This window comes from Neodiprion virginianus, chromosome 2 (assembly GCF_021901495.1).
Source record: "Neodiprion virginianus isolate iyNeoVirg1 chromosome 2, iyNeoVirg1.1, whole genome shotgun sequence".
NCBI classification, from domain to species: domain Eukaryota; kingdom Metazoa; phylum Arthropoda; class Insecta; order Hymenoptera; family Diprionidae; genus Neodiprion; species Neodiprion virginianus.
This window is the reverse complement of record NC_060878.1, coordinates 16,404,090-16,429,359: the sequence shown is the minus strand read 5'-3', so window position 1 is coordinate 16,429,359 and position 25,270 is coordinate 16,404,090. Positions and strand designations below refer to the sequence as shown.

General features: G+C 37.6%; 1 protein-coding gene across 3 annotated transcripts in view; it reads left to right on the top strand.

The window, feature by feature from the left end:
* LOC124299261 (protein numb) overlaps positions 1-25,270 on the top strand; it is a 97,457-nt gene that overhangs the window by 47,337 nt on the left and 24,850 nt on the right. Inside the window, exon 1 of one of the 3 annotated variants that reach the window (XM_046752339.1) lies at positions 6,160-8,038. The exons of the other annotated variants lie outside the window; for them this stretch is intronic. Coding sequence (XP_046608295.1) covers positions 7,964-8,038 — 75 coding nt within the window. The 5' untranslated portion in view covers positions 6,160-7,963. Of the gene's footprint in view, positions 1-6,159; positions 8,039-25,270 lie in introns of those variants that run through there. 3 annotated transcript variants of the gene reach the window in all.

Sequence of the window (25,270 nt, the reverse complement as noted above, 5' to 3'; positions counted from 1 at the left end):
GTGTCGGTGTTGGTCACACTGAGCCAAGCCTTTACCTGATCCTTTGGAGGTCCAGGGAAAGATTAACGCTTCAATGAATTTCGTACATGCTGTTTATCGCCAGGTTCATAACAACGGGTTTGGTTGAACTGGTTGTGATATTTGTTTATGCAGTGGGATTGGACGTGTGGTGTTTAATTACACATGAAATTGCGTAGCGGCGCTGTGGCTTGAAATAGCAGTTTCTTGAATTGAGTAGCCGGAATTTTTGAGACCACGATGATATCGGAGATGTGGCACCCGATTACTTGCACCTGTACTTGAACTTCGAGAGGATTGAATATAGACTCTGAAAGGACTGACGTAGTAGAATTCTTATGACGCTGGTGTGCGTATGGTAATTGTTTGCAGATGATTTCCGATGCAAGTGGCACGACAGATATCACGGATGTTGACAAATTTTGGATTTACCTATCGAGAAAAGTTCCACCAATCACTTCTCGCGACGGCAGTAAGACGCTACCGGATAGAGGAGGGTTGAGCTGAAGAGCGTTTATCGAACCACCACTATTGGTTGGAAGTTGGAGTTGAAGTCGATTATACGAACGTTGGAATATAAGTGTCCTTGATGAAAGGTGGATTGGAAGCATACTTGATGGACGATGGAGTAGAAGTGTATTGGGGCAAAGATTACGAGTCTACGAAATTTACAGAATAGTGGGGAATAGAATTAGCAAAGTAAGGCGAATGGCGTGAGGCTGGATAGAAATAGGAGGACCGGATGGAGACGATAACGTTACTGTGAAGAATGTGAAAGAGTTAGCAAGAGGTGGTCCAAGAATATGGGGAAGACGGACGTCATGCGTCACGGAATGACGGACGTGAAAATGTTCTGCCGATTCAAACTATTGAGAATAAATTGAATAAACTTTCAAAGCTAAATTTTGTTTGAAATGCTCGGTTTTTAATAAAATTTCTTTACGATTTGAAATTGATTAAAATTCATAAAGGTTGCACTGCTTTTATGGGACACAGGTAAAGTGGTGATAACATGGGGTGGCTTCGATATCGAGGAACACATGTCGGTTTACCTGTCGGACGGAACTTATGGGAATTCACCACCATGTGGTAATTTGATACAGTGCACCATATGCGATGGGGTTTCCACGGGGTGAAGCTTTATAAACGCGATTCTAATTTCAAATTGGTAATCGAACGGATGATGAAATGAGTAGAAGTAAAAGAATTCCGATCAGTACCTACATGGAAAAATTGGATGAAATTCGGATAACAATTTTGTAGACTGATTCTACTTTTGTTACATTAATCGAGTGATTGAACAATCCGTGACAAGCCTAAAAGTTGAGAAATCCTATACGTAAGGTGAAATTTGGCATGTAGATCACTTCCGCGGTTAATATTAATGGTTTCGCGAACTTTGCCGTTGTAACTCTCTGCAGCCTACGGCACGAACGCTTTGTTGTGCAATTTCAACGTAGCTTCTACGAACTCATTGATTTAATTTCCCATCAGACTTTGACTAACTATTAAGGAAGAACCTGCCGAGGCTATTATTAGATTCAATATCCCGCTATATTGCACAGCGCGTTTAAGTAAGAAGCTCTCAGAGACATTATAAGTTATAAATAAGAATCATAAACAGTGAAATAGAGTGGGAAATCCGAGGGGTAGACGGTTTTTTAAATCTGGTATGCACCACTCGTGAAATCTTATGTAATCAATCGAAGTCTCTGAAACCCTTTGGAATCCTTTGAAATCCCCATTTAGATGACTTTACAGTCGTCTGAAATCTTTGAAATCGTGTGGAATCGTACAAAATCTTTCGAAATCCTACAACACATTATAAAATAATGTTGATTCTCTGAAGTTATGCAAAACCTTTTGAAATCGTACGATCTTGCAAAATCCGGCCGTCTACATTGTAAAAACTAATGCGTGTTTAGACCCTTAGAAAAAACCAGTTCTACTTTAATTTTTAACGTAAAGGAGGTTTTTCAGTCTAGAGGCCTAAATTTCGGGCGTTTTTTTGGGCTTGATAGAAAAATGAAAAAAAATATTTTTAGAACCTTTTTATTTCGTAGGATTGTTTGAGGTCTTTTTATTGATGTTTCAAGAACTTATAAGAATATTTTTTGAATGCAAAAAATCAAAAATTGAAAAAGTTATGGGCCTCTGAATATTGCAGTGAAAAAAATACGGGTTGAGGCGGTTGACGTCATTTCAATGCTGCTATTCATCCGAAACAGAATTATAATAAACCAATTTTCATGATCAATAAGAACGTTATTACGGCCGAAAGCAAAAAAAAAAAAAACAGTGGACAGTTAAAAAAATATCACTGTCTAAAGAAAAAGTTAATTTTTCGCTCCATTTTTTTCCGAGCTTGTGTGTTTTTAAAAATGGTAATAATAATAATTTCATAATACCTGAGGTTCGGGATATAGACGGATATATACTGAAGGCCAATACCAAATTTGACGTCAAGAGGTTGAAAAGAACTCGAAATTTTATGTCAGACAGGTTGAAAAATGTTGTTTCGAAATAAACGCGCAGATGTAGAAGAAGATGTAGCTACACTAATGACCAAAAAAAAAAAAACAGAAGGATGGATTTTTTTAAGTTTCTAGATTTAACATCTTAGAGTTTTGACGATTCTGCCGCAATGCAATTAAAGGTTGAATTTTTTATTTTTTTTTGAAAAACAAATTGCTCATCGTTTGATTGTCTCTATTTTTCGAATTATGTGAAATGAATAGTTTTGAATGACAGCTGACCGTAGCCTATGAATTCAATGTTTTTTTTTCGGTTACTTGTTGCAGTTATCAAAGTTTTGTAAGTTTACTTCAAAATTTACGAATTGAAAATCCATCGATAAAAAAATCCAACACAAAAACTACAGCCATTCTATACTGATGAAAATTACTCTTGAAGACTCGCGTTTTTGTGATGTGAAAAAAAAAAAAAAAAAAACAAAGAATATCAACAAACAATAAAACCTTTTCAGGAATAACAATTGTCTCTCATTCTCTCATTCAAAGAAAGATTCTAATTATTGAAATGTATGCCTACTGCACGAGCATAATAATAATTAAACCAGCGATCTGCGCCTTTCAATTAGTCTGGCACTCGACTCCGCCCTGCTTTAAAAGACAATCGTCTTCATTGTTAGGACATAACTTGATTTTTCCAGTTGGCTCATTAAATCCGGTTCTCATCCGATGCTTACTGGTTATTTTAGAGAAATATTACGCAATCGCAGCAGAGCAACGGGTAACTAAAACGCTCGATGTCAATCGCGATCGCGCTTTTGCCAGAAATGCAAATCCACGCTGCGTGGCACTTGTAATTAGTTTATTCATCCGTTGTTCCATCTGCAAGACAGAAATCAATCGAGTATTTTTTATCGGTGAAAGTCGTGCGGTGAAGCGGAAAACATGACAGCTGATAAACTCGATGGCTGGAGGAATACTGAAATTTGGCGACGGAGAATCGGCCACTTTGCGCCTCAGGTAGGCAATCAGGTTTACATTTGTGCATTCTTGGTTGCGTAATAAAGACATTACAGGCGAAGAGGGAACAATTTACGTCTATTCGAGATTGAAGAACAGCTTTTTGTTGCTCGTGCACACAGTTTTTCAAAAATAGAAGCGACACCAATTACAATTTCGATGATCTTTAAACTAAACTTTCAATCAATAAAATAATGCACACCAAAATTTTATGTCAAACTCATAAATATAGTACAAAACGCAATCATAATTTATTTTTTAGAATATATACATATTTTAATATCATGAATTCGACATTTTTCGGATTTTGTATTAAAATTATCGAGTTTGCGTACTTGCGTGGGATTTACGCAGCAGTTTTTTCTTCTTCAAAAATGTAAAGAAAATCTCTAGCAATATTTCAATTATTCCATTCAAATATTCGACTCTTCAATTAGCATTTCTGACAACACTGAATTAAAGTAACAGAAATTTGTCCTCTAAATCGAATTACTTGAATTTTCCGCTGGTGTTTAGACAAAGAAATTTTTTACCAATTTATAATATATAATATAACGTTATCACTTTGTTCAAAATTTGACAAATTTGCGTGTCAGTAATTGCCGTGCGAAATAATTGTACAAATCGGTTTCTGAGTATAACAGTTGCAGTTTTCTTCCCTTTCTCTTAATCCCCCTTGCATTTTTTCCTCACTCCTCGCACTTACAATTTTCCCTTTCTGGTTCCACATTTTTTGGCCTCGATTTCCGTCCCTCAACGCGGGTTCTTACCCCTGAAGAGTTACGCTATATTTCTGTTGGTAAGTAAATGCGTGGTAAGAAGTTCTAGGTAGGAAGGCACGTCTGTAAGCCGGGTATTAACGTCACTCGCCTAGCTAGACTTTGCTGGATGCAGTTCTTCTGTTCTTCAGCAGATGTACGACCATTTGCCGTGGCAGCTGCGCAACTCTCACTCTCTCTTTCTCTCGCTCTTTCTCTCTCCCCATCATTAAACGGAGGCAGGCTCACCTCGTCCTTTACCGACGGTGAAACCTTCACTAGGAGTCTCTGCAAAAACCCCCGATTGACGTTCTCTGCATAAGGAAAGATAGAAAAAAAAACAGGAAAAAACAAAAAATTTTAAATGGACAAAACGAAAAGACAAGAGAAGAAAAAAAAATCATGAACAAATATGAAATAACGAAGAGGATTCTTTTGTACTTGTTTACTGTTTTTTTCTTCCTTTCTGCTTCTTGATCTTTGAATGTTTGTTAAGGTCAAAGCAGAACCGAAAAATTAATTACCATATTGGGATAACATGTTTGGTAGAACCTCTACGACATATTCGAAGACCTTTGCTGTACTGAAAGAATTTAGTAAGTTTTGAAGGTGATTGCGAATGAGAGTTTCCTTAAACTTCACAGAATCGTAACCAGAAAAATTTTTAAAAACTGGAGAAATTTCTGCATATACGCACCGAAAGTCTGAGTGTGTCAGAAGCTTTTTCTGCCCACATCGATATTTTTCAAAATGATAATTTTGACGAATATTCACAAATTTCTTGTTCATTGTTATTATTATTATTATCATTATTGTTGTTGTTGTTGTTGTTGTTACTATTATTATTATTATTTTATGAAACACTGATTGAGAATTTTATTAATTTTTTTCACTGTTTCGTCTTTGAAATCTGCGGTAACACTTCAATTTATATGGTAAATGTACTATGAAATTTGAAGTTTTTCAAAATAATGTTTCAAAGTTTTTCTTGTTCTCAGGAATGTTAGCAAAATTCTGGCCGCATAATATTGTTATTTTATGAAATACTACAGTTATAAATTTCACATGAAATAAAACGAAAACTATTTAAAGTTTATTGAATTTTTATTTACGTACAAAATTTTACCGAGAAATTAAAATTTTTGAAATATATCTGAAGATGGATTTATTTTTCACCGTTCATGAGATACTTATTGACAATCGTCAAGAATACTCGTAATCTTCTAATTTGTTATTGTTCTAGTAAATACCACATGAGATTGAAAAAAATAATTCACTTCAAAAAATTTCCAATTCATTTTCGAAACCCGTTAAATTGTATTTCGTCCAAGGTGTGTGCCTGAAATAAAAAGTTTCCTCAGCGCGTATCTTTTTCCGCCAGAGAAATTGTTGTTGATTATTGTTATCATCTATAAAATACTCGTTTACAATATTAGAAAAAAATTGATACTCGAGACAAAAACGAACGTCGAAAACCGATGTATCTTACGATCTATAAAAGACATTGTCGAAATTTGTCGGTTGTTGAAAAAATTTTCACATCTATACTTTCACTTTCTGCGTTTCATTCCGTAAGTCTTCTTCGTTACCTTACCGTAAGATGGGTATAATATTTACCGATAGGTACAAGGTACACGATGCGTGCCGAGAGAATGTAACTATACCTATACATATATATTATATATGTATGCAACCGTAACTGAAATGCGAGTTATACGATATTATAAATAGCTCTGTGTGGAGGGAACAAGAGAGGCTATGGGATCAGACCTCTCGTTCCAAGCCGATCCCCCCCCCCCTCCTGGCGGTCGCACTCCTCGTCGGCATTTCCCCCCACTACCGAGAGTTCTTACAACGAGAACCGGGCAGCAGGCAGAAAGAACGCCTCGTGGAGTACAAGTTTGAATCGAGTCGAACGAGCCGCGTAGTATTCTGGGTACGCGTACCGCATTCGGTTTGGGGGGAAAAACGCAGCGGCGGCTGCTGTGGTTCAGCCGTTAATCGTCATCGAAAACGGCCTCAACGGTTCGATATCGTCCAATTTCCATCTTGTCGTGTTTTGTGTGATATTCGTGTAGAAAAGTGTCGTTCTTGTCGTGTTCGAATCCGGAATTCGGAATTCACCGAGACGTGAAAGCGGTAATCGTTCGTAGATTGACCGTCGATATTCGTTGTTCGATCAAGTGAATTTCTCATACTCCGAGTCTGATATATTGCTATTTTTCCTACTACATTGTAAAGAAACGGTATAAAAGAAAAACAACAAGAGACTATGAAGCGGAAAACAAACGACGCTCCCGGATGCGGTTGGAATATAAACGTCAAGTGTAGTTAATGAAATTGTGAATTTCAATGTTTACAGTTGTCGGTTTCGTTCGCAATAATTCTCGATTTAAACGAAAGCAATAAAAGGTTGATTACCAAGTTTGTAAGTCAAGAGGAGAAGATCTCTGCAGATGTGAAAGGAGGATTCTTTACCATTTGGGAATACTGATATCAATTGTTCGATTTGCGTTCGATTGTTTGAATAATTAGTCCAGCGAGAGATCATACGAAGTTCCGAGTTCCGGTGGGGTCGCCGGAAGTGTATTATGAACTGAGCGGAACGTTGCGCCAACGGAAAAACGTGGGAACACTTTCAGAGCAGAGGTTTCGTGACAGCTGTTGCACGATTAATAAACTCGATACAGGTGCTTACCGAAAGAGGTTCGGTCTTCAAAATGGCGAGTGAAACTCGCGCAAACCGAATATAAGAACGGCCACTCGAATGTGAATGCCGATCACTTGAATTTCACATTCAAAATTGATCGTTAAAACTCGTTTGTTTACCACAGACGAATATTTGAACTGTCTCGATGACAACGGAACGTCGCTTCGGGCGTTCGAATAAAACCGTTACGTGGTAGCGAGCCGAGTTATCGAATTTCGAAGGGCGGGAGCAAGCAAAGTTTTCAAATTTCGAACGTCGGTATTATCTCAAGGTTTGACATCTCGTACGGCAAAGTTGAGTCAAGTTTTCAACAGTATTGACCTAGATTTCGAACAGCGGGAGCAAGTCCAGTTTCAAAATTTCGAACGTCGGGCGCGATTCGGTTTTGAAATTTCGAACGGCGGGTGGTATTCGAATTGGAAATTTCGAACGACGGAATCGCGTCGTAAGTGAGAAGAAGCCGGCGGTGTATCAGTGACTCTTGAGTGACGTCATCGTAAGAAAGGCAGGTTGGGTGAGCCAAGTTTGACCGTTTCCCGTTTGTCAGTACGGATAGAAGAAGCCCAGGCGGTGGGCGGCAGCCGGGAATGGCTTCGAAGTTGTGACGTTTTTCGTGAAGTTTAGAAAGAAAGAGGCCGGAAAAGGTCGACGAGGTCAAGTGTCGAGGGACGGTGATCGAGAGTGAGTTTCGAATCCCCGAGGCTTGTGTTGTCGGTGAAACGGGAATCGGAGTGACAAAATTGGCTATCGGGCACTCCGATGACGACGGCGTGAAACGGCGGTTGCAGTTTTCGCGAATTGACAACTGAGCGCGGTTGGCGTTCGATTAACGCAACCGGCCGCACCTGTGCAGCTTCGCGTCCCTGAGAAGGCTGGAAAATATATATATTCCAACACGGATCGACACGAACGTAAACGCGACTGACCGACTACCTGTCCTCGGATATTTCCCCCGACTTACTACCTGAGCCAAAGGCATCGATACCATGGGGAACCATCCGTCCGCCCACCATCCGCTCGAAAGAGCCACAACCCACGCTGGAAACACTCTCCGAATATCGGTATGTAGCCGTCCAGCAACTCGAGACGAAAAACTAAGAGCTGGATTTAGCGGTGACGAATCATTCGGAAAATATTTATTCACCCCCTATGAGATAAACGCGATTACGGTGTTGTACGATCCTCGGTCAACCGACATCGTTGAGCTCTTAGACGACTCCAAGTTCTTCCGATCGATCGGAGGAAACGAATTCGATGTTAGGTTTTAAAACTGGTCCTGGCTTAATTCTCTGAGAGACGGTAGAAAGCGACCCGAGGAGCCGTTTATTTGTGTACATGTATGGGGAGTTCCAGGCCATTTCGAACCCGCTCATGATCCTCACTGTTTTCAATTCTGTTCTCCTATTCGACGACGCGGATAAAGAGGTTTTGCAAAATTGGTCATTTTTAGAGAAATCGGTTTTCTTGCGATTGATCGATTCGCGAAATCAATTGACAACGTGGTTAATTTTAATCAATGAAATTTATGTCAGTGAGTTTTTGCGAAAAAACGAAACTTTTCAGTCTAACACTAAAGCGAAAATTAGTCGATATCTGGTTTGAAAAATTTAACCAAATGAATTGTTATTGAAACATCTCCAGCGTGAGGATTTTACGGTTTGTGATCAAATCCCCTATTTTTAAATCAGATTGCTCGTTTCTTTCAAATTAAATCCACACCAATTTTCATTCCGGATCGAAAGTTTTTATCTTTCGGCAAAGAATTCGTTATATTAATTTCATTGAAATCAATTATGCGGTTAACTGTTGAATTTCGAGGACCGTACGGTTGTTGATGGAAAGCCCATTTTCTAAATAAACCGAAACTGTGGAAATTGCATTTTTGCGATTCGCAAGCAACGTGCACTGGAGAATGAAATTGAAGATGGCGTGGATCGCGAGCAAGTCGAAATGTTTTGGAATGTCCCATATTCACACGTGTTAACGTTATGAAAAAAAAAAGAAAAAAAAAACTGAGCAGATGGGTTCTTCCATCTTCTCCACAGAACTTAAGCTTGGGAAGTTTCTCCTATCTCGCCGTTAGCGAAAACCTTATTCACGCAAATTTCTTCGTGAGAGCATCGTTGCGGTTAGGTTTCAATGACTGCGTTGCAAAACGGTACCAAAAGTGTCTGAACGTAAATGATTTTAAACCGTTTATTATTCGACCCAAGATGCGCCAGCTGTTCACGTTTCTGGAACCGAGAAATCTGCCCATGGGGTTCTTCCTATGGGATCAGCCAGGATCCGCAGCTGCGGTTAAAAATGGCTTCGTGTATACATTGAAGTTCTAAAAAAAAAACGTGAAGCTGGATGGATTCGAGATATGGAAACAAGGCTGAAGTTAGTAACTTTGACGCAACGAAAAATTACTATATTTCAGGTTTACAGTGACTTTGAAGTAGTCGAGTTCTTGCCTTTTTACGATTCACTGAATTTTAAACATTATTGCAACTGGGACATAACGGTTTTTTCGAAACGTTAATCATCGCAACAACGTTACTAACTTCACCCTCATATACGGAAGAGAAATTGTTGCAATGTTGACTCAACGAAATATTGGTGAAAAACACTCTCCTGCAAGCTTGGAATAACTTTGAAGAATTAATGAATTTGCAAAACAGTACGAATTCCAGATTAGGGTGCGAATTAATCGCGAATCTGTATCCTTCCGTGAATTATTAAATCATCTGCATTAATTATGCACTCACCATGACTCGAGAGTTGCTGGAACCGCGTATAATTATCTACTTTCAGTAACTTTTCTATTTTATTTACTTTGGGCTTGGCCTCGATCGCCGCACTGACCACATATTTTGTAAACCGTGATTCACGTCCTGCACTGAACTCACAATCGATGTATAAGGAGGGGGAAGAACTTTAACTCTGTTGGTATGTTGTCATAGCTGTTATATGTGAATCGTGTCCCCACGGGAATAAGGCGGAACTAATAAACACAACGCGATCCATTTTCAAATCGAACAACCGACTCGGCCAGTCGCACACGAGTGCAGTTTAAATTGTGTGTCTCAAATTTCTATCGGTCAAGCTTGATTGAGAACCTTTGAGATTTCACCTATTCTCACTTGTTCGAGTAACAAACGAACATACCGCAATAAAATATTCAATCTAAGTTAAAGTTAAAGCTAAGAAATCATCAGATGGAATCAAGCATCTAAAATTTCGTTCTATCAATCAGCATCGGCCGAATATTTAACCAGCTTAAATTAACCGTTCGCAGTGATTTTTTTATAGTTGACCAAGTTTTAAATTACCTTCTAGGCCAGTGTACGAAAGCTTCGATGTTATTTGCCCAATTACGAAGGATCGTATTATTTTTCTGCGTCGAAAAGGTTATTTAAAATATGTCTCTGTTTGTCGGTAATGTTCGAATTGGGAAATGACATTTGGTGAACTGATTCGTTTACTTAAATAAGAACCTAAATGAGATATTTCCTCATCTTTTGGAATTTGGCGGCTTTTCAATTCTGCTGACCCTAACTTTTCTTCACAAATAATTACTTTCAATCCAAATCCATTACCTGATGATTTTTTGGAATATTTTGAATCATTACAATCGCCTTTCGAAAAATTTTATCACTCAAAAATATATTTATTTTGCAAACGGAGCTTTTCGATATCAGTTCTTTGGCAAGATTGTGCGTCAAGGAATACATTTCCGACAGTGAAATTTGGCACACGTGAAAATGTACTTTTTAACTTGAATATATCGAAGTATGAATTTTTTCTAGCTTGATTGATTTCGCGGCCGACGAGGTGACCGAGCTACCTCAATAAAAAAATAAAACGAATTTTTCAGACGAGCATTAGTAACAATTTCCTTTGCCGACGCGACGAAAAATAATTCCAAAGTTGCGAAATAGTGACGTTTCTAAAAATGTTTCCTTACCTTAATATTATTAACTAGTAAAAGTAGTAAAATTTATGTAATACTTTCAAATTTTTTACACATAAAAGGAAGTTACAAAGTAATACGGAAAGTTTTTTTTTTTTTTTTATTCACTTTTGATGGCAAATCTCGCCGGTACGTCTATTTAAATGTGACCCCCGTAATATTGCCTCTGGAGTGGAAAAAATAACGTAATTACACGTTTCCGGACAAGTATAAACACGTAACGAATTGCTCTGTCAAGCTTCCGAAAAGCTCCAATTTCGGTTCAATCATTATTCCGCGGTTCGTGTCTCAGGCATATTTCGCGTTTAATTGGCACATTGAACAATGCACGGTGAACGTGTGACGTAATCACGATGATGGAGAGTATAACGAGACGACGTGCTCCCTGCTTTGAATTTGACGCTCTCTGAGAGCAATTAGAGTTTCGATGATGAAGCCTCAGCAGAGAAGGACGAGTGATCGGCGCTAATTACACAGGAGATTTGACGCAGCAGAGAAGCTAGAAAATAAACGATAAATTCCGAAAAAAAATTTGAGTCGTAACGACCAAAATAATACATCCGACTAAACATTATTTTTACTTGACCAAAAAGATTAGTCAATTTTATAGCGAGCCGAAAACATAATGTTTGGAACCACAATCCCATATCACTGAGAGAAATTTTTTAACTATTTTGATTTTTTACCATAATCGAAAACTATAGTTCTAGGTACAAAATGAAAATTAGTTTTCTAGCTGTTACCAAAAAGTCTGGTATCCGTTACTATTCTTTCTCATTACGATCACTGTTACTATATTTTCTTGCAACTGTTGCGAAAATTTAATGCTTGTGCAATAATAAATTGACGCTGAAGCATTATTTGTCTGAAACAGTAGAGTAAACCTCAGAAACTGATTTAGCGTTGCAATTACCATAAAAAGGATCGACAACAGCTAAAAATGGTTACGTTTACCTCGATTTTCGTAATTCCAACAACATTCAAACAGTTTTTATAACGATACCTGTTTTACTGAATTTTTCTAGCTGCTGTAGAAGATGAAATTTTTCTCAACGTAGATTCTGTTCCGGTTAAGAAATCAGATCTACACAGCGAAATATTTTTTTGAAGATTGAAAAATGACTGTTTAACGTTGTAACCGAAAAAAAATTGTCGGTCCATTTTGACTTATGCTACGAGAATCAAGTACCGCATCAAACAAAACCAAAAAAATATGCCGTTGTGAATTGATTGGCCTATTCAATGATATTAGATCACGAATAATTATTTAGTTCCGCTGATTATATAAAACACAGATGCCTGGAGCCCATCCTAACAATTACTCATCTTATTTCTTTTGCGAGAAAGGATTTTTAAAGCGCCATAGAATGTATTTTGTCACTTCGACAAAATTTTTTTTTACATTTACGACACAACATATTATTTGATAGCGGTAATCAATCAGTAGCTCTCATGATTTCGTAAATTTTACTAATCTTTATCCACCGAATAGATTTAGTGAACGAATTTATCAGAGGGTATTCAATATTTTTATAATACCATGAAAAAAGTACTGCTTCGTTAAATCGACTGAATCAAAATCGAGATTTCGTATTTAAAACTATGTTTTATTCAGTTAAACTTTTTGCGATTTCGAAACATTTGTTTCATTCATTTTGACATTTGAAACAAAATATTGGGTTTCTGCGAGAAAATTTTCCACACAAAGCTTCGACGAATAGATTTTTTTTTTTTTTTTTTTCTTTTTCATTTTAAGCTACAATTTTTCTCCGAATGTAAACCGAAGCTCCGATAATCAAAATATGCCTGAATATGAATTTGCGCGGTATAACTGCACTGTAATACAAAATTTCTCGATTGTTTTAAACGCAAAATGAGTCCCAAGACGATCGAATCGGTTCAGAAAACCACATTTCAAGTATTTCGAACGTTCTGATCCCAGTCTAAAACTTTTTCTCAAATTGTCGGTAACTTAGCTTGTGGCATTCGAATCGGCTCGCATTCATTTCTGTCACATGTCTCAGCGATCCGTTTCGTTTTTGGTCATCACTGTAGGTCCAAATAACATGTTGCTGTTTTTAGACTCTCCTTATTTTCTTAACTTCAGATTCACTTGGTCCAAAAACGACTAAACAACGACCTTAGTTAAAATTCACCCTCGATCGCCTCTCAGCCATGCTTCTTAATCCCGTAGAAAACGGCCGCTTGCGTATTATTCACCCCATGGAAATAAGCTTTATTCGATTATTCCGAAACTGCAGGGCTGAAAAGACGACAATTTGCGTGGTGGAAGCCGGCAGCAAGTGGTTACTCACGATAATTTCATTATCGATTGAAAATGAAGCAGAAAAGACAAAAGGAACGGTTGAAAATGTTGGGAAAAATTTCTTCGCACCGTGAAATCTTTTCGGAAACCGAGCATCGATCTCGAAATCGATTAATAAATTCCAGGTGACATTTGGCGAGCGAACGAATGACGCTCGACTTAACCCCATAAGTTGAAAAGGAGAGGGACGGGTTTTCTTGTGAGAAATCTCTACGAGTTCTCCGCAGTCTTTACCATACTCGTTGATTCGGTTCGAACGACTCGACCTTCTTGCAGTCCTGGTGGCTACTGGTTTCCATGTAGCCAACCGAAGCTGTAAGACAAACACATGTACAGGGTGTCCGTTTTTAAGTGAGTTTCTCAAGTATTTCGGAAAAGATAAGATTTGTAGAAGTATGTTTCTCGAGTCACGACGATTCGTCGTCTCGTTCAAACCTCTAAAAACGTCGTTCGAAATATTTTTTCTACCCGCATGCCTGTACCAATTAAAATCGGACACCCTGTATGTAAAATAAACCCGCAGCCAAACTGGATAGCGTTATTATCACGGGAAAAAAGTCTCTCTTCCCCTCATGTTGTCGGATATTTGAAGATCAGGTTCTCGGATATGGAGGCTGATCGTCGCTCTGAGCGAACCAAGTTTGTTCGATATTTTCATCGATTCTATGTTCGTTTAGCTTACATTCCGTGCGATACTCGTTTAAAGCAGGTATTATAGTCCAGTGTAGAGAACTGTCAACGAAGAATTAGGTTCGGCTTAGTTTCAGTACAGGCATATCGAACTCAAGGATAATCCTGCGCAACCTGTACGTCGGATAGGTATAATAATTCCTACCTTGCTGTATACACGCGGTATATACTTTCGTACATATATACATACGCGAATGCCAAAGCGAGTCGGTAGAGTAACCGGTTGGTTAGGCCGTTGAAGAATGCTCGTGCTTTTTATACTCATCCACACGGCGTCTAACATTGCTGAAACATTGCAGATATTCAACGTTGCAACGTTTGAAAAATTTTAGTTCACATTGCAGCAACGCAAATGTACGAGTTTAAGTTATTTTTTCAGCTACGTCGCGCGATATTGGCGAAGCATCGCAGAAACGTTACTTTGCGACGTTGGAAATATTTTTATGTATACACTGTAGGAAACCATTTTTCCGTACAAAGTTTCACGCGGGGTTGAAATTTTTTTAACGAAAAAGTAATGCATTAACCGTTACTTTTTCAATTCGTAATTGAAATAATTTCCATTAAAACATGAAATTTAACGATGTAGTGGAAATAATTTCCATTGAAACATTAAATTTAAGAGAGCTTTCCAGTGTGACAGCCCGAAAAATCGCTGTTTTTCGCAATTTTTTTTTTTAACGAAAAAATAATCTAATTGATCTGGTTTTTTTTTGTATATTAATTGGGTATTGAAGAATACAAAACAATTTTTTAAAGATCGATTTATTTATTAATTAATATCTATAAAAATGATGAAACAATCGTTGCAGAAAATGCACTTGGATGTGGTGTCCACGTTGGGGGTCACAATTTTGATTTGAAACAAAAAACACAAAAAGATTATTGATCGGTATATAATTGGCTTATAAATTATATAATGGCGCCGGTTCGAACAAAAAGTATCGATTTTAGCATTTTTTTTGGCAGTTTTTTTTACAAAAAAATAGGAAGATGTCAAAAAAAAAAAGCTTCCATAGCACGAAAGCCAATTATATACCGATCAATAATCTTTTTGTGTTTTTTGTTTCAAATCAAAATTGTGACCCCCAACGTGGACACCACATCCAAGTGCATTTTCTGCAACGATTGTTTCATCATTTTTATAGATATTAATTAATAAATAAATCGATCTTTAAAAAATTGTTCTGTATTCTTCAATACCCAATTAATATACAAAAAAAAATCAGATCGATTAGATTATTTTTTCTTTAAAAAAAAAAAATCGCGAAAAACAGCGATTTTTCGGGCTGTCACACTGGAAAGCTCCCTTAATGTCTTAATGAAAACACTAATGCAGTTAAAGAAGTAATGCATTATTTGCAACCCTGAGAAGAGCCGATTCGGATTCAACTTGGCACTGCTGGAAAAGCTTTATCAAAATAAATAGCTCTTACATGGCAACAAAAAAAAAAAAAAAAAAAAAACAAAACAACATCTTGGTAAAATGCCCTCGCAGTTTCCCCCAACATTTCCCTTCTTTTTTCTTCGTTTCATTTCTATGTTAATAATTTAATGGAAATATTTTCCATTAAATATAATGATGTAGTGGACAAAATTTCCATTAAAACATTAAATTTAATAATTGAATGGAAAAAATTTCCATTAAAACATTGAATTTGATGATTCAATGGAAATAATTTTTATCGAAACATTAAATTTAATGATGTAGTGGAAATAATTACCATCAAAACATTAAACTTAATGATTCAATGGAAATAATTTCCATTGAAACATTAAATTTAATGTTTTAATGAAAACAATATTGCAATTAAAAAAGTAAAGCATTATTTGCAACCACGGTTTGACGTACATATTTTGAATACGTACTTACACTGCAGCAGTGTAACTCTGCGAGGTTTCGAACACATCAGCTTCGTTTCGCAGTGTTATAGAAAAATTGCAGAACCGTTACTTTTCCAAATTTGAAATATCGCCGAAACACCGCAGAAACGAAACTTTGCAGAGTTTGTAATATTTATGACGCATACTGATTGTGAGTGATCGCATGAAACTGAAATGTTTCAGCTACAACTGAAGTACAGAAATATTACAGCACGTTGTTTTCGTAATGTATTCGAAGTTTGTTCGAATGAAAATTCGAGCAACCGATACCGCGCGAGATTTCTTTTCAGACAACTTTGGTAATAACTTTGAAGAAAACTTTCGCACGCACTTAAAATATTTGTATTACACCGAGTTAAATCTTTCCAAATTCAAGCACACCGATTCTTTCGTAAGGTGAAACTTACAGTCCAAAATCGTTCCGTACAACAGAATGAGATCATCCGTAAGCGGAATGAAATCCGCCCGTCAACCTGAACCGTGAGACAATGCCGTATAGATTATGGGCCGAACGCACCATATCTTAACCGAAAACATTACTAACCATACTGCAAGCATCGTCACGCTCGGTCGCAACGGTGCAGTGAAAGGATTAGAAGGCTCACCTTTCGCGTTATAATACATAATGTAGTTCTCGCTAGGCACAAGCGGTTACTATTTACCATAACTCACTTACTTTGCAAAAAAGATTATTCAAGCGAGAAGCAAGGAACATTGCTCACTTTGTTCCGATATTCCGCATATCATCGGTACAATGTTGAATTGGAAATCTAAAACCATCGACAAACTTCTCGTCTTCGAACTTGGGGAAAAAGTGTGGGTGAAACATGAAACCTTGTAAAGTTCTCATCGAGTTCATCAGGCTCGAATATGTCGAACAACGAGGATGAAACGGAAAAAAAAGAAGAAAAAAAAAAAACAGACGACAACGAGACTTGTTCGAAATTTGAATGCGTGGTCACGTGGTCACGATTTTCGTGTACGAGTATTTGATATTTTTAACGTTACACCGAAACATCGTGTAACCAAGGATCTCGAAGTGCGACGATAAGTCTTGATTAAAAAGCTCCAAAGAATGAAAAAATCGCGGACGAGTTTTCGTTCGTTATTCACGATCGAAATTCGATTCGAATACGGCGATGCGAAGATATTCGTAGCTTTTGCTGACTTCGGACGGGTTTCGTTTATGTATTTATTCACGTATCATACACGCACACGACGTACACAGTGACGCACGTCGTACGTAAGCATGAATTATAGTATGTATCCTTGGTTTCGGTGGCGGTCGTCGAACCCCACCTGGTTCGTCGTTTGACCCGCGGGAGGAACTCTACGGGTCTCTTTTTATGTGCGACGACTAGAGGAGGGGCCCGAGGGTGAATGCAATGGGCAGACCGTAGTTTACACCAAAGCCAAAGTAGACGGTAGCCATTTTTGTCTGTAAGTCTCCACCTGGCGCCGGTGTACGACACATTGGAAACCATGTGAAACTCCTGAATTTTGATCTATCAAGCTGGAACGAGAACTCAAACATATCGCATACGTTATTCGCGAGCGACGAAAATCTGTTGAGAGATACAGAAATTGAAAATACTGAAATTGTAAAGAAAATGTTAATTCATCGACGTAACTACGGTATAATGTTCATCTTCATTTTTTACCTCGAACTCCAGTTTTCGGTTATGGTGAATAATGATAATCCTAGTAAGGGTCTGCGAGAAAATTTTTTTCACGTTTCAAACTCTTTAGTCTCGTATCGTTTCACGTAAAATCAACCATTTTATACGCTTGGTACAAACTCAAGATTCGCTACCAAATTTTCCTGAGTGTACTTAGCTGTTGTTCGGACGTCAAGAGGCCATATTTTGAATCGCTCGTTATCTGCGAAGTTATCGCTCCTGATACGGATGATCGAAGCTGCTACTGCTCTTCCTCTTAAAGAAACCAGACCACCTTCTCTCTGATTCTGTGTATAAAACGGGGTCTGCGTCATGTTACTGAGATTATGCAGACGCTTTGCTTGACTTACCGTCGGTGAATCATTAAAGCCTGCACTTCGGTTCTTTGATATTTTCAAAGCACAGGTCACTGCACTTTTCTTCGTCATATCCTCGTTTCACCTATTATTATCAGTTTTCTGTCCTCGTGGTTGAAAGCTGATTCCACTAACGGAAGTCTTGTTCGCAAATTTCATCATTTGTTACATTGAAATCGTGATGCAAGTGATGGATCGCGGTATGTTTGGGTTGGGTAATATTTTTACGTCCATTTCCGCGTGCCTTGACACATCGATCATGGAAGAGTAAAACGAGCAAACATTTTAACATGCGATATACGGATTATAGGAAAAAATGATTGCTCCAATCTGACGTGAAAAAACACTCGTAGGATGAAAAAATTCACGGTGGAAACTGTGGAATATTTCGTGAGTGTAAATCGAAAAGTCCGTCCGTGATTGAGAAATTATCTTCATAGTTTAAAAACAATGGTTAGCTAATTTTTTTTTTTGAAACAACTAGAAACTAATTATGAGGTAATATCACCATTACAATCTAACCGAAAAACATTAGTTTCTCATCATCCGCGATGCCGCTTCAGTGTAACATCAGTGATACAAGTGACGGAGCTCAATGTTTTTGGATTAGATAGTAAAGGCCAACATAACCTTGAAATTGATGTTCAACTGTTTCAACGATTAAAACTTGATGTCAGTTACTTTCACAGGATGGAAATAACTTTGTAAACATGAAAGAACCGTTCGAAAAACTAATTTGATAATCTAAAGTAATGGTTATTGAATTTTTGTTTTTTGAAACGCCTAGAAACCAACGATGAGATTATGTCACCTCTACCACCTAACCGAAAACATTAGTTTTTAATTATCGGCGTTGTCGTTTCTCTGCAGACATTAGTGATTCAAGAGCTCAGTGTTTTTGGATTTCATAGTAAAGGCCAACACAATCTTGCCATTGATTTTCAACTGTTTCAACGATAAAAACTCGTTGATAATTGTTCTCAGAGAGTAGAAATAATTTTGCAAACATGAAAGAGCTATTTTCGATTACTTCTGTAAAATATTACGTGGTTACCTCCGGGAACTTTCTATCCAATGAACGTTCAATTATAATCCTAGAAATCGGACGACTTTTTCAGTCCATGCATAGACTGGATCAATCAGTTCATGTCACGTTTTATTGTATTGCAGATGATCGAGCTTAGGCAACGCGGAAAATGGACTTAGTAGTATATTGTGTGACAAAGAACGAAAGTTGGCGATTGGACGGGTGTGACGTTTGCGCTTGAGCGAAGCGAGGGCTGCAATACTTTTCTCCCTAGGGAGAAAATTGATCTCCCTTGGGAGGAAAGTGAAGCGATTGTGAACTGCGCATGCGCGAACCTGTCATTGTAACACTGAGATGAAATTGGCTACTTTCGCCCCGGTAAACTGCTGCGCAAAGCGCAAACTTTCCATGCACGTGTGATAAAAATATATTACCACAACCAAAAACATTCAGCCGTAGGACAGTTGTTCACCCTGGCATCATCGTTTCACTGTGACCAGCGATGCTATTTTAGAAAGACGATCTTCGTGCGGGAAGAAAATGCTCCGCGGCTAATTACGAATTCAAATCACTTTCTTTCAAGGACTTGCGGTTGTTCGTAGAACATGGATTGTAAGAATAAGCTGCGGTCTGATATATCGCGCCGGATCAGTATGCGTAATAACGCTTTCCGCCGCTGTTACGACAACCGGAAGTCGCGTCTTTGACGAGCTTCAGACCGGCTAAGAGATAAGTGTCGTCGTTTTAATCCTGCAGGCTTGATGGCTTCTGTGTACGTAGCCATTGGTCTGCACAATTTTATAATATTTCGCTTGCCGATTCCGTTACGTTACTTGACAATCGGACTCGACTTTCCTGAAATCGTTTCGCTTTGTGTCGTAGGTCGTTAACGTTAATCATTCCCTCGAAGGAATCCTAATCATGGTGTATTTACCTAATTCGGTGTATTTACCTTGAGCGGCACGAGGTCGAGTTCGGGTAACGTGACCCATGATTACATCTGGAAGAAACGGTTGTTCATCTTTTATCGAAGCGAGGTGACACCCTCGATTTTTAGTTACGAAACTTTGCAAGATTGTAAAGTAGGAGAAAATATCTGACAAGGGTTTTTTTTTTGTTTCTGCAGTGAAAAAAATTTCATTTGTTATAGTAACTAAAAAAATTCAGCAAAACGGATATCGTTAAAAAAAAACCGTTTGAATATTGTTGGAATTACGAAAATCGAGGTACACGTAACCATTTTGCCTCGAATTCTTATTTGAAATCAAGGATTCTGAAGAATTGAAACCGTCTCCTATACAGCCAATGTTCCACTCAGAGTTCACCAATGGAAACAATTTTTTAATTTTGATCTCACATTCGATATCACCAATATCGATTCGATTCGACCACGATCAAGTCGATCCACTACCGTGTACAAATATCCCGGATCTTCGATTTCGAATCCGAAATGAAAATTTGGAAAGTCGAAATGTCGAACCCAAATTGAGTTACCGATCGAGAATTTGTGAAAATAAACAGAGAGCCAAAAAATCGACAGTTTCAGCAGTTTATTTCACCCTGTCATGATCGCATTATCCTAAGATAAAAAAAAAAAAAAAAACAAAATCCGTCGAATCTTTTCATCCAGATCTTACAAACCTGTAAAGTTTAGCTTGCGAGTGTCTCGGGTGGCGTTCCGATGACGCTACAGGCTTAACCTTGTCGCTGCGTGAAAGGCGGAGTCGGAAGAATGCAGATTGGCATTTGCACGTACATACTGACAATGAGCGAAAAAATGCAGGCACGTTATGCGCAATGACAACAGTGCCTGCTTTACGGATAATGATGCCAACCTCGTAACAATTTCGCACGGCGAGTACGTTATTCAACGCCGCACTTCGGCCTATCTGGGATGCTCACTTCTGAAAAGGAGAGATCTCGAGTCGAGTGCCAAGAACCCGGTGAAGTATGCAAAATTTTTTAAATCCGTCTTAACCGGTTTCGACCACATGGAAAGACGGGTTTTTTTGTTTAGCAAACGCTGCGTTGGTCGAGCTCCGCAAAACATTAACCCTTGCAGTCACAGTGAGATACTCAGCGTTCCACCTAAAAAATTTCCATGAACCAGCCCTTATCACAGTTTATTTAAAACTTCAAGTGATCTTCGTAACTTTGTATAACCCAAAAAACCTCCAAGTAACAAGTTTCGGTCAGAAACATCGAATTTTTACAGTTTTTTCGATTTTACATCCGCCATATTGGATCCGCAATCTTGGATTTACGAATTATCAAATTCTGACTTCGGATTCGTGATCGGCGATCCCAAAAACCCCCGAGTAACAAAATTCAGTCACAAATATTGAATTGAAAAATGTGTGAACGAAAGGGTTAAATGGCTATCGCTTCAACAACTCGTGAGAATTTTTAGCCGCTAAGTTTTTCTATCGATATGATTTATAGCGATGCGATCAACATCGAAACCAAACATCAGACCAGAACTGAACTTCTTTAATACTTTTTGCACTTGAGAGGAAAAACATGTTTTCGCTAAGTTCGAATTGCGTTCATTCAACCCAATTTCATTAGCTGATGCGTAAAGTATATTCAGCTGGGCTTATTCAATATTGAAAATACTGTGCAAATAACGTCTTTTTAGCCAATTAAAACGTAACGATGAAAGAGTTTTGTTATGGCAAAAAGTGATTATATTAACGATTGTTGAACCGAACCATCTGAATCAAATTTAGGAAAAGGAAATACTATTTTATAATACTGAACATGAACTAAACGACAATATTTACTACTATGTAATGGAAATAAATCTAAGAATAACCGAATAACATAGAAAGCTAAGATATCAACAATTTGAGAGAATGTTCGAAATGACGAAACTTGGTGTTTTATCATCCGCTTCTAATGCTTTTGTGATCATTTTCTTCGCCGACCCTCCGCAAATTATTCAAAAAATGTGAAGGCTGTTTCCATTTTCCTAACTCATCATCAATTTGAAATGAAAACTCGTCGAAACTTTCTGGAATAGAGCTTGATTTCTTATGAAAAATAGAAAATTACAACAAATGGCATTTAAAATTTATCATGCGAAGTTGACCACGCGTTTTGCACTTCTGCATCTCCTTTTCCTGGCCAACTTCATGTCTCTGAAACCGAAACGACCATCTTGAATGTCACGCGGTGATAACAACAGTAAGTATCATGTGGATTTGATCTGATTTTTTAATCGTCAGGCGGAAATAAAGTCCCACAGAAGTTCACATTATAACAAATAATGTTTATAAATGAGTGGGAGAATCTTACATTTCTTTACATTGAGCGTCTCAACACGAATTGACGCCGGTTGGAATCGGCCATAGAAGGTTTTTTAATTAGAGTGGACGTTTCACACGCATGTGTGTCTACCTTGTTCATCGGACCTTAGCCTAACTACTTTGCATTCAGGTGACAACACGTAGCTGATGTGTTTTTCAACTTCTCAGAGATGGTATTTTCTAGAGAAGCTGACGTGTTTCGTTCTGGGAGCTCGTCAGCAGTGTCTCTGATACTTTCTCGTTTACCCGTTTCTAAGTTCGCCGGACCGATTACCGTTAAAAATAACTCACCTCCTCTGTGAAGAGCAGCGTAAGAGAATCAGCAGCTGCAGCGGAAATACTTGAAGTAAAGAGCGTAATGCAAGCTTTACGTGAAAGGTTCACGTTTCTTTTTTTTTTTTATTCATCTTCGTCGGTAACGGCGAAAACTGTGAATAGAAAATCCGTGAGACAATGAAATCGAGCTGACGGATTCGACGAGAAGAGAAATTCGGACTTTGAGTCATTGTTTATCTCTGCATGAGTCGGTCGACAAGTCAGTGAAGAATCACCGTAACCTTTTTTTTTTTCTCATCTTCGTCGGTAACGGAGAAAACTACGAAAAGGAAATCTGTGAGCCAATGAAATTGAGTTGACGGATTCGACGAGAAGAGAAATTCGGACTTTGAGTCATTGTTTATCTCTGCATGAGTCGGTCGACAAGTCAGTGAAGAATCACCGTAACCTTTTTTTTTTTATCTTCGTCGATAACGGAGAAAACTGTGAAAAAAAATCTGTGAGACAATCAAATCGAGCTGACGGAGTCAACGGGAAGAGAAATTCGGACTTTGGCTCATTGTTCATCTCTACACGAGACGGTTGACAAGTCAGTGAATCACCGAACTCTGGATTAGTTATATTTTCGAAGTACCTCTTTTCTTTATTGCGTATTATAGTCATGAAATTCATCAGCATTATCACAGAGTGGAAATTTGTTTGGTTAATTTAGGATGACAATCATCGATAGTTCGATGATCGATAACGAAATCTTACGTGTATTTCATTAGTTCATTTCGATTCCACGATGTTATTCACCGAGTGTTCAATAATTTTGCATAATTCACAATTGAGGCTGTCGATATTTTTCATCGGTAGTCTGTAAGGGGGCTAATAATTATTCTGAAACAATTTATATTGTCCTCATCCAAGAGCATGTAAAAATTGATAATCATTCTTTTATTTTCAACCTCCCTAAATTATCGAGAAAAAAAATGCATCGAAATGAGTTTGTTGTTTAAAATAATTCGACGGTATTTTCTTTTTTCTATGACAACAACGTATCATCGTTCAACTTTGAAAATCAGTAATTGCTAGTGAAATTTGTATTATTTTTTACCGAGTGTGAAAATTAATGCCAGATCAAATTCGAATTGTCAGAAATGATTCGGCAACTCTTTTCTCCGGTCACGAGAACGCGGATGATAAATTTAAATTTCCAGCGAGTAGCTGGATCGCGATATTGGGATTTTTAATTGGAATACGCGCATCACGTGGCATCGGGTGCTTTTTTATACTCCACACACTGCACGTGTGCGATTGAGTGACTGTGTTAAATGCTCTGTAAATAGACTAATCCGATCGCATCGAGTGTCCGCCACGTTTCGGCCATTAACGGCCATATTATTGTTGTGATTGAGATTCTATAGGCTCTGTTTATTCGTGCGAAAAAAATCCTCAGAACGTGCTTTTTTTAACGGGTGCATTATTGTTATCTTAGGCTCCATGAAAAGATAATTTCCCGTATTTATTTACACCCCGTATTAATTTTGGCACTTACTCAGGTTCGTCGATTTCTCTCACAAAAGAAAAAAATTAAAGAAAACACTCTGTGATCCCGTGATCCGATTGGCTGGGGGTAAAAAACTAGAATGGTCATGGAATAGAAGGCTCGCAACATTGAACGTTCAACACCGTGCGAAAATTCAATTTATAGATTTTCGAAATGTAGGAACTCGAAATACTTATAGAAGAGTTCAAATGCATGGTGATAAAAATATTCGAAAGCCAAAATACATTTTCGACGGTTTTTTGTATTTCTATATTAATTCTGATTTGTTCTGTATATACTTTTAATCCGGTAAATCCGGCGATAAAAAAAGGAGAATCCATGTATTTTGGGTAAGCAGCGATTTTATTTTTTACTGAGTAAAAGGGGTGTACACCGAGAGAAATTTTTAGTTCTGGTTATCGCTCAGTTCTTAACTATTTTCATTTTTTACCACAATCGAAAAATGTAGTTCTAGGTACAAAATGAAAATTAGTTTTCTAGTTGTTACCAAAAAGTCTGGTATACGTTACTATTCTTTCTTTTAACGATACCTGTTTTACTGAATTTTTCTAGTCACTATAACAAATGAAATTTTTAACGATTCATGCTGAGGAAAAACTATTACTCCGACGTTTTGGAATTATCCGAAATTCGGTATTATAAATTATAAAATTAAGAAGGTAGTAATTTTTTCCCCAATGTTTCGTTACGATAACGTTACTGACTTCAATCTCGTTTAAAATAAGGATGTAACTAGTTTTTTTTTTTTTTTTATATCTGTCTTGTAAACTATAACTTTGACAAAAATTTTGCGAAGAGATATTTTGTAGGTAATAATATTGTCTACAACTTTTGTCGGTAACTTTTTGTTGCAACTTTTGTAATAAAAAAGTTACCAGCAAAAATACTTCTAAAATTAAGGGATGAATGCTTTTAAAGCGTTATAACTTATCAAAAAAAAAAAATAAATAAATAAATATAGCTGCCATGTATGTAAAAATGACGTATTTACTGGACAATTTGGCTCTCTATCTTTTTGCCTTCTCTGCTCTTCGACTTTGCACAAGTTAAACTTGATCTTCAGAATAAATTAGACATTCTATATTTTCACCATCGCCAATTCTGTTTTCTTCTTTTTCAACGGCGTAAAATTTTATTAGTCGAGAATCACAGCTGCGAGATGGTTCGAAATAAAAAATCTGCCATCCCCTGTCAGCTTCGTCTAAAATTCATTCCCATGTCATATTCACACGCGAGGGGG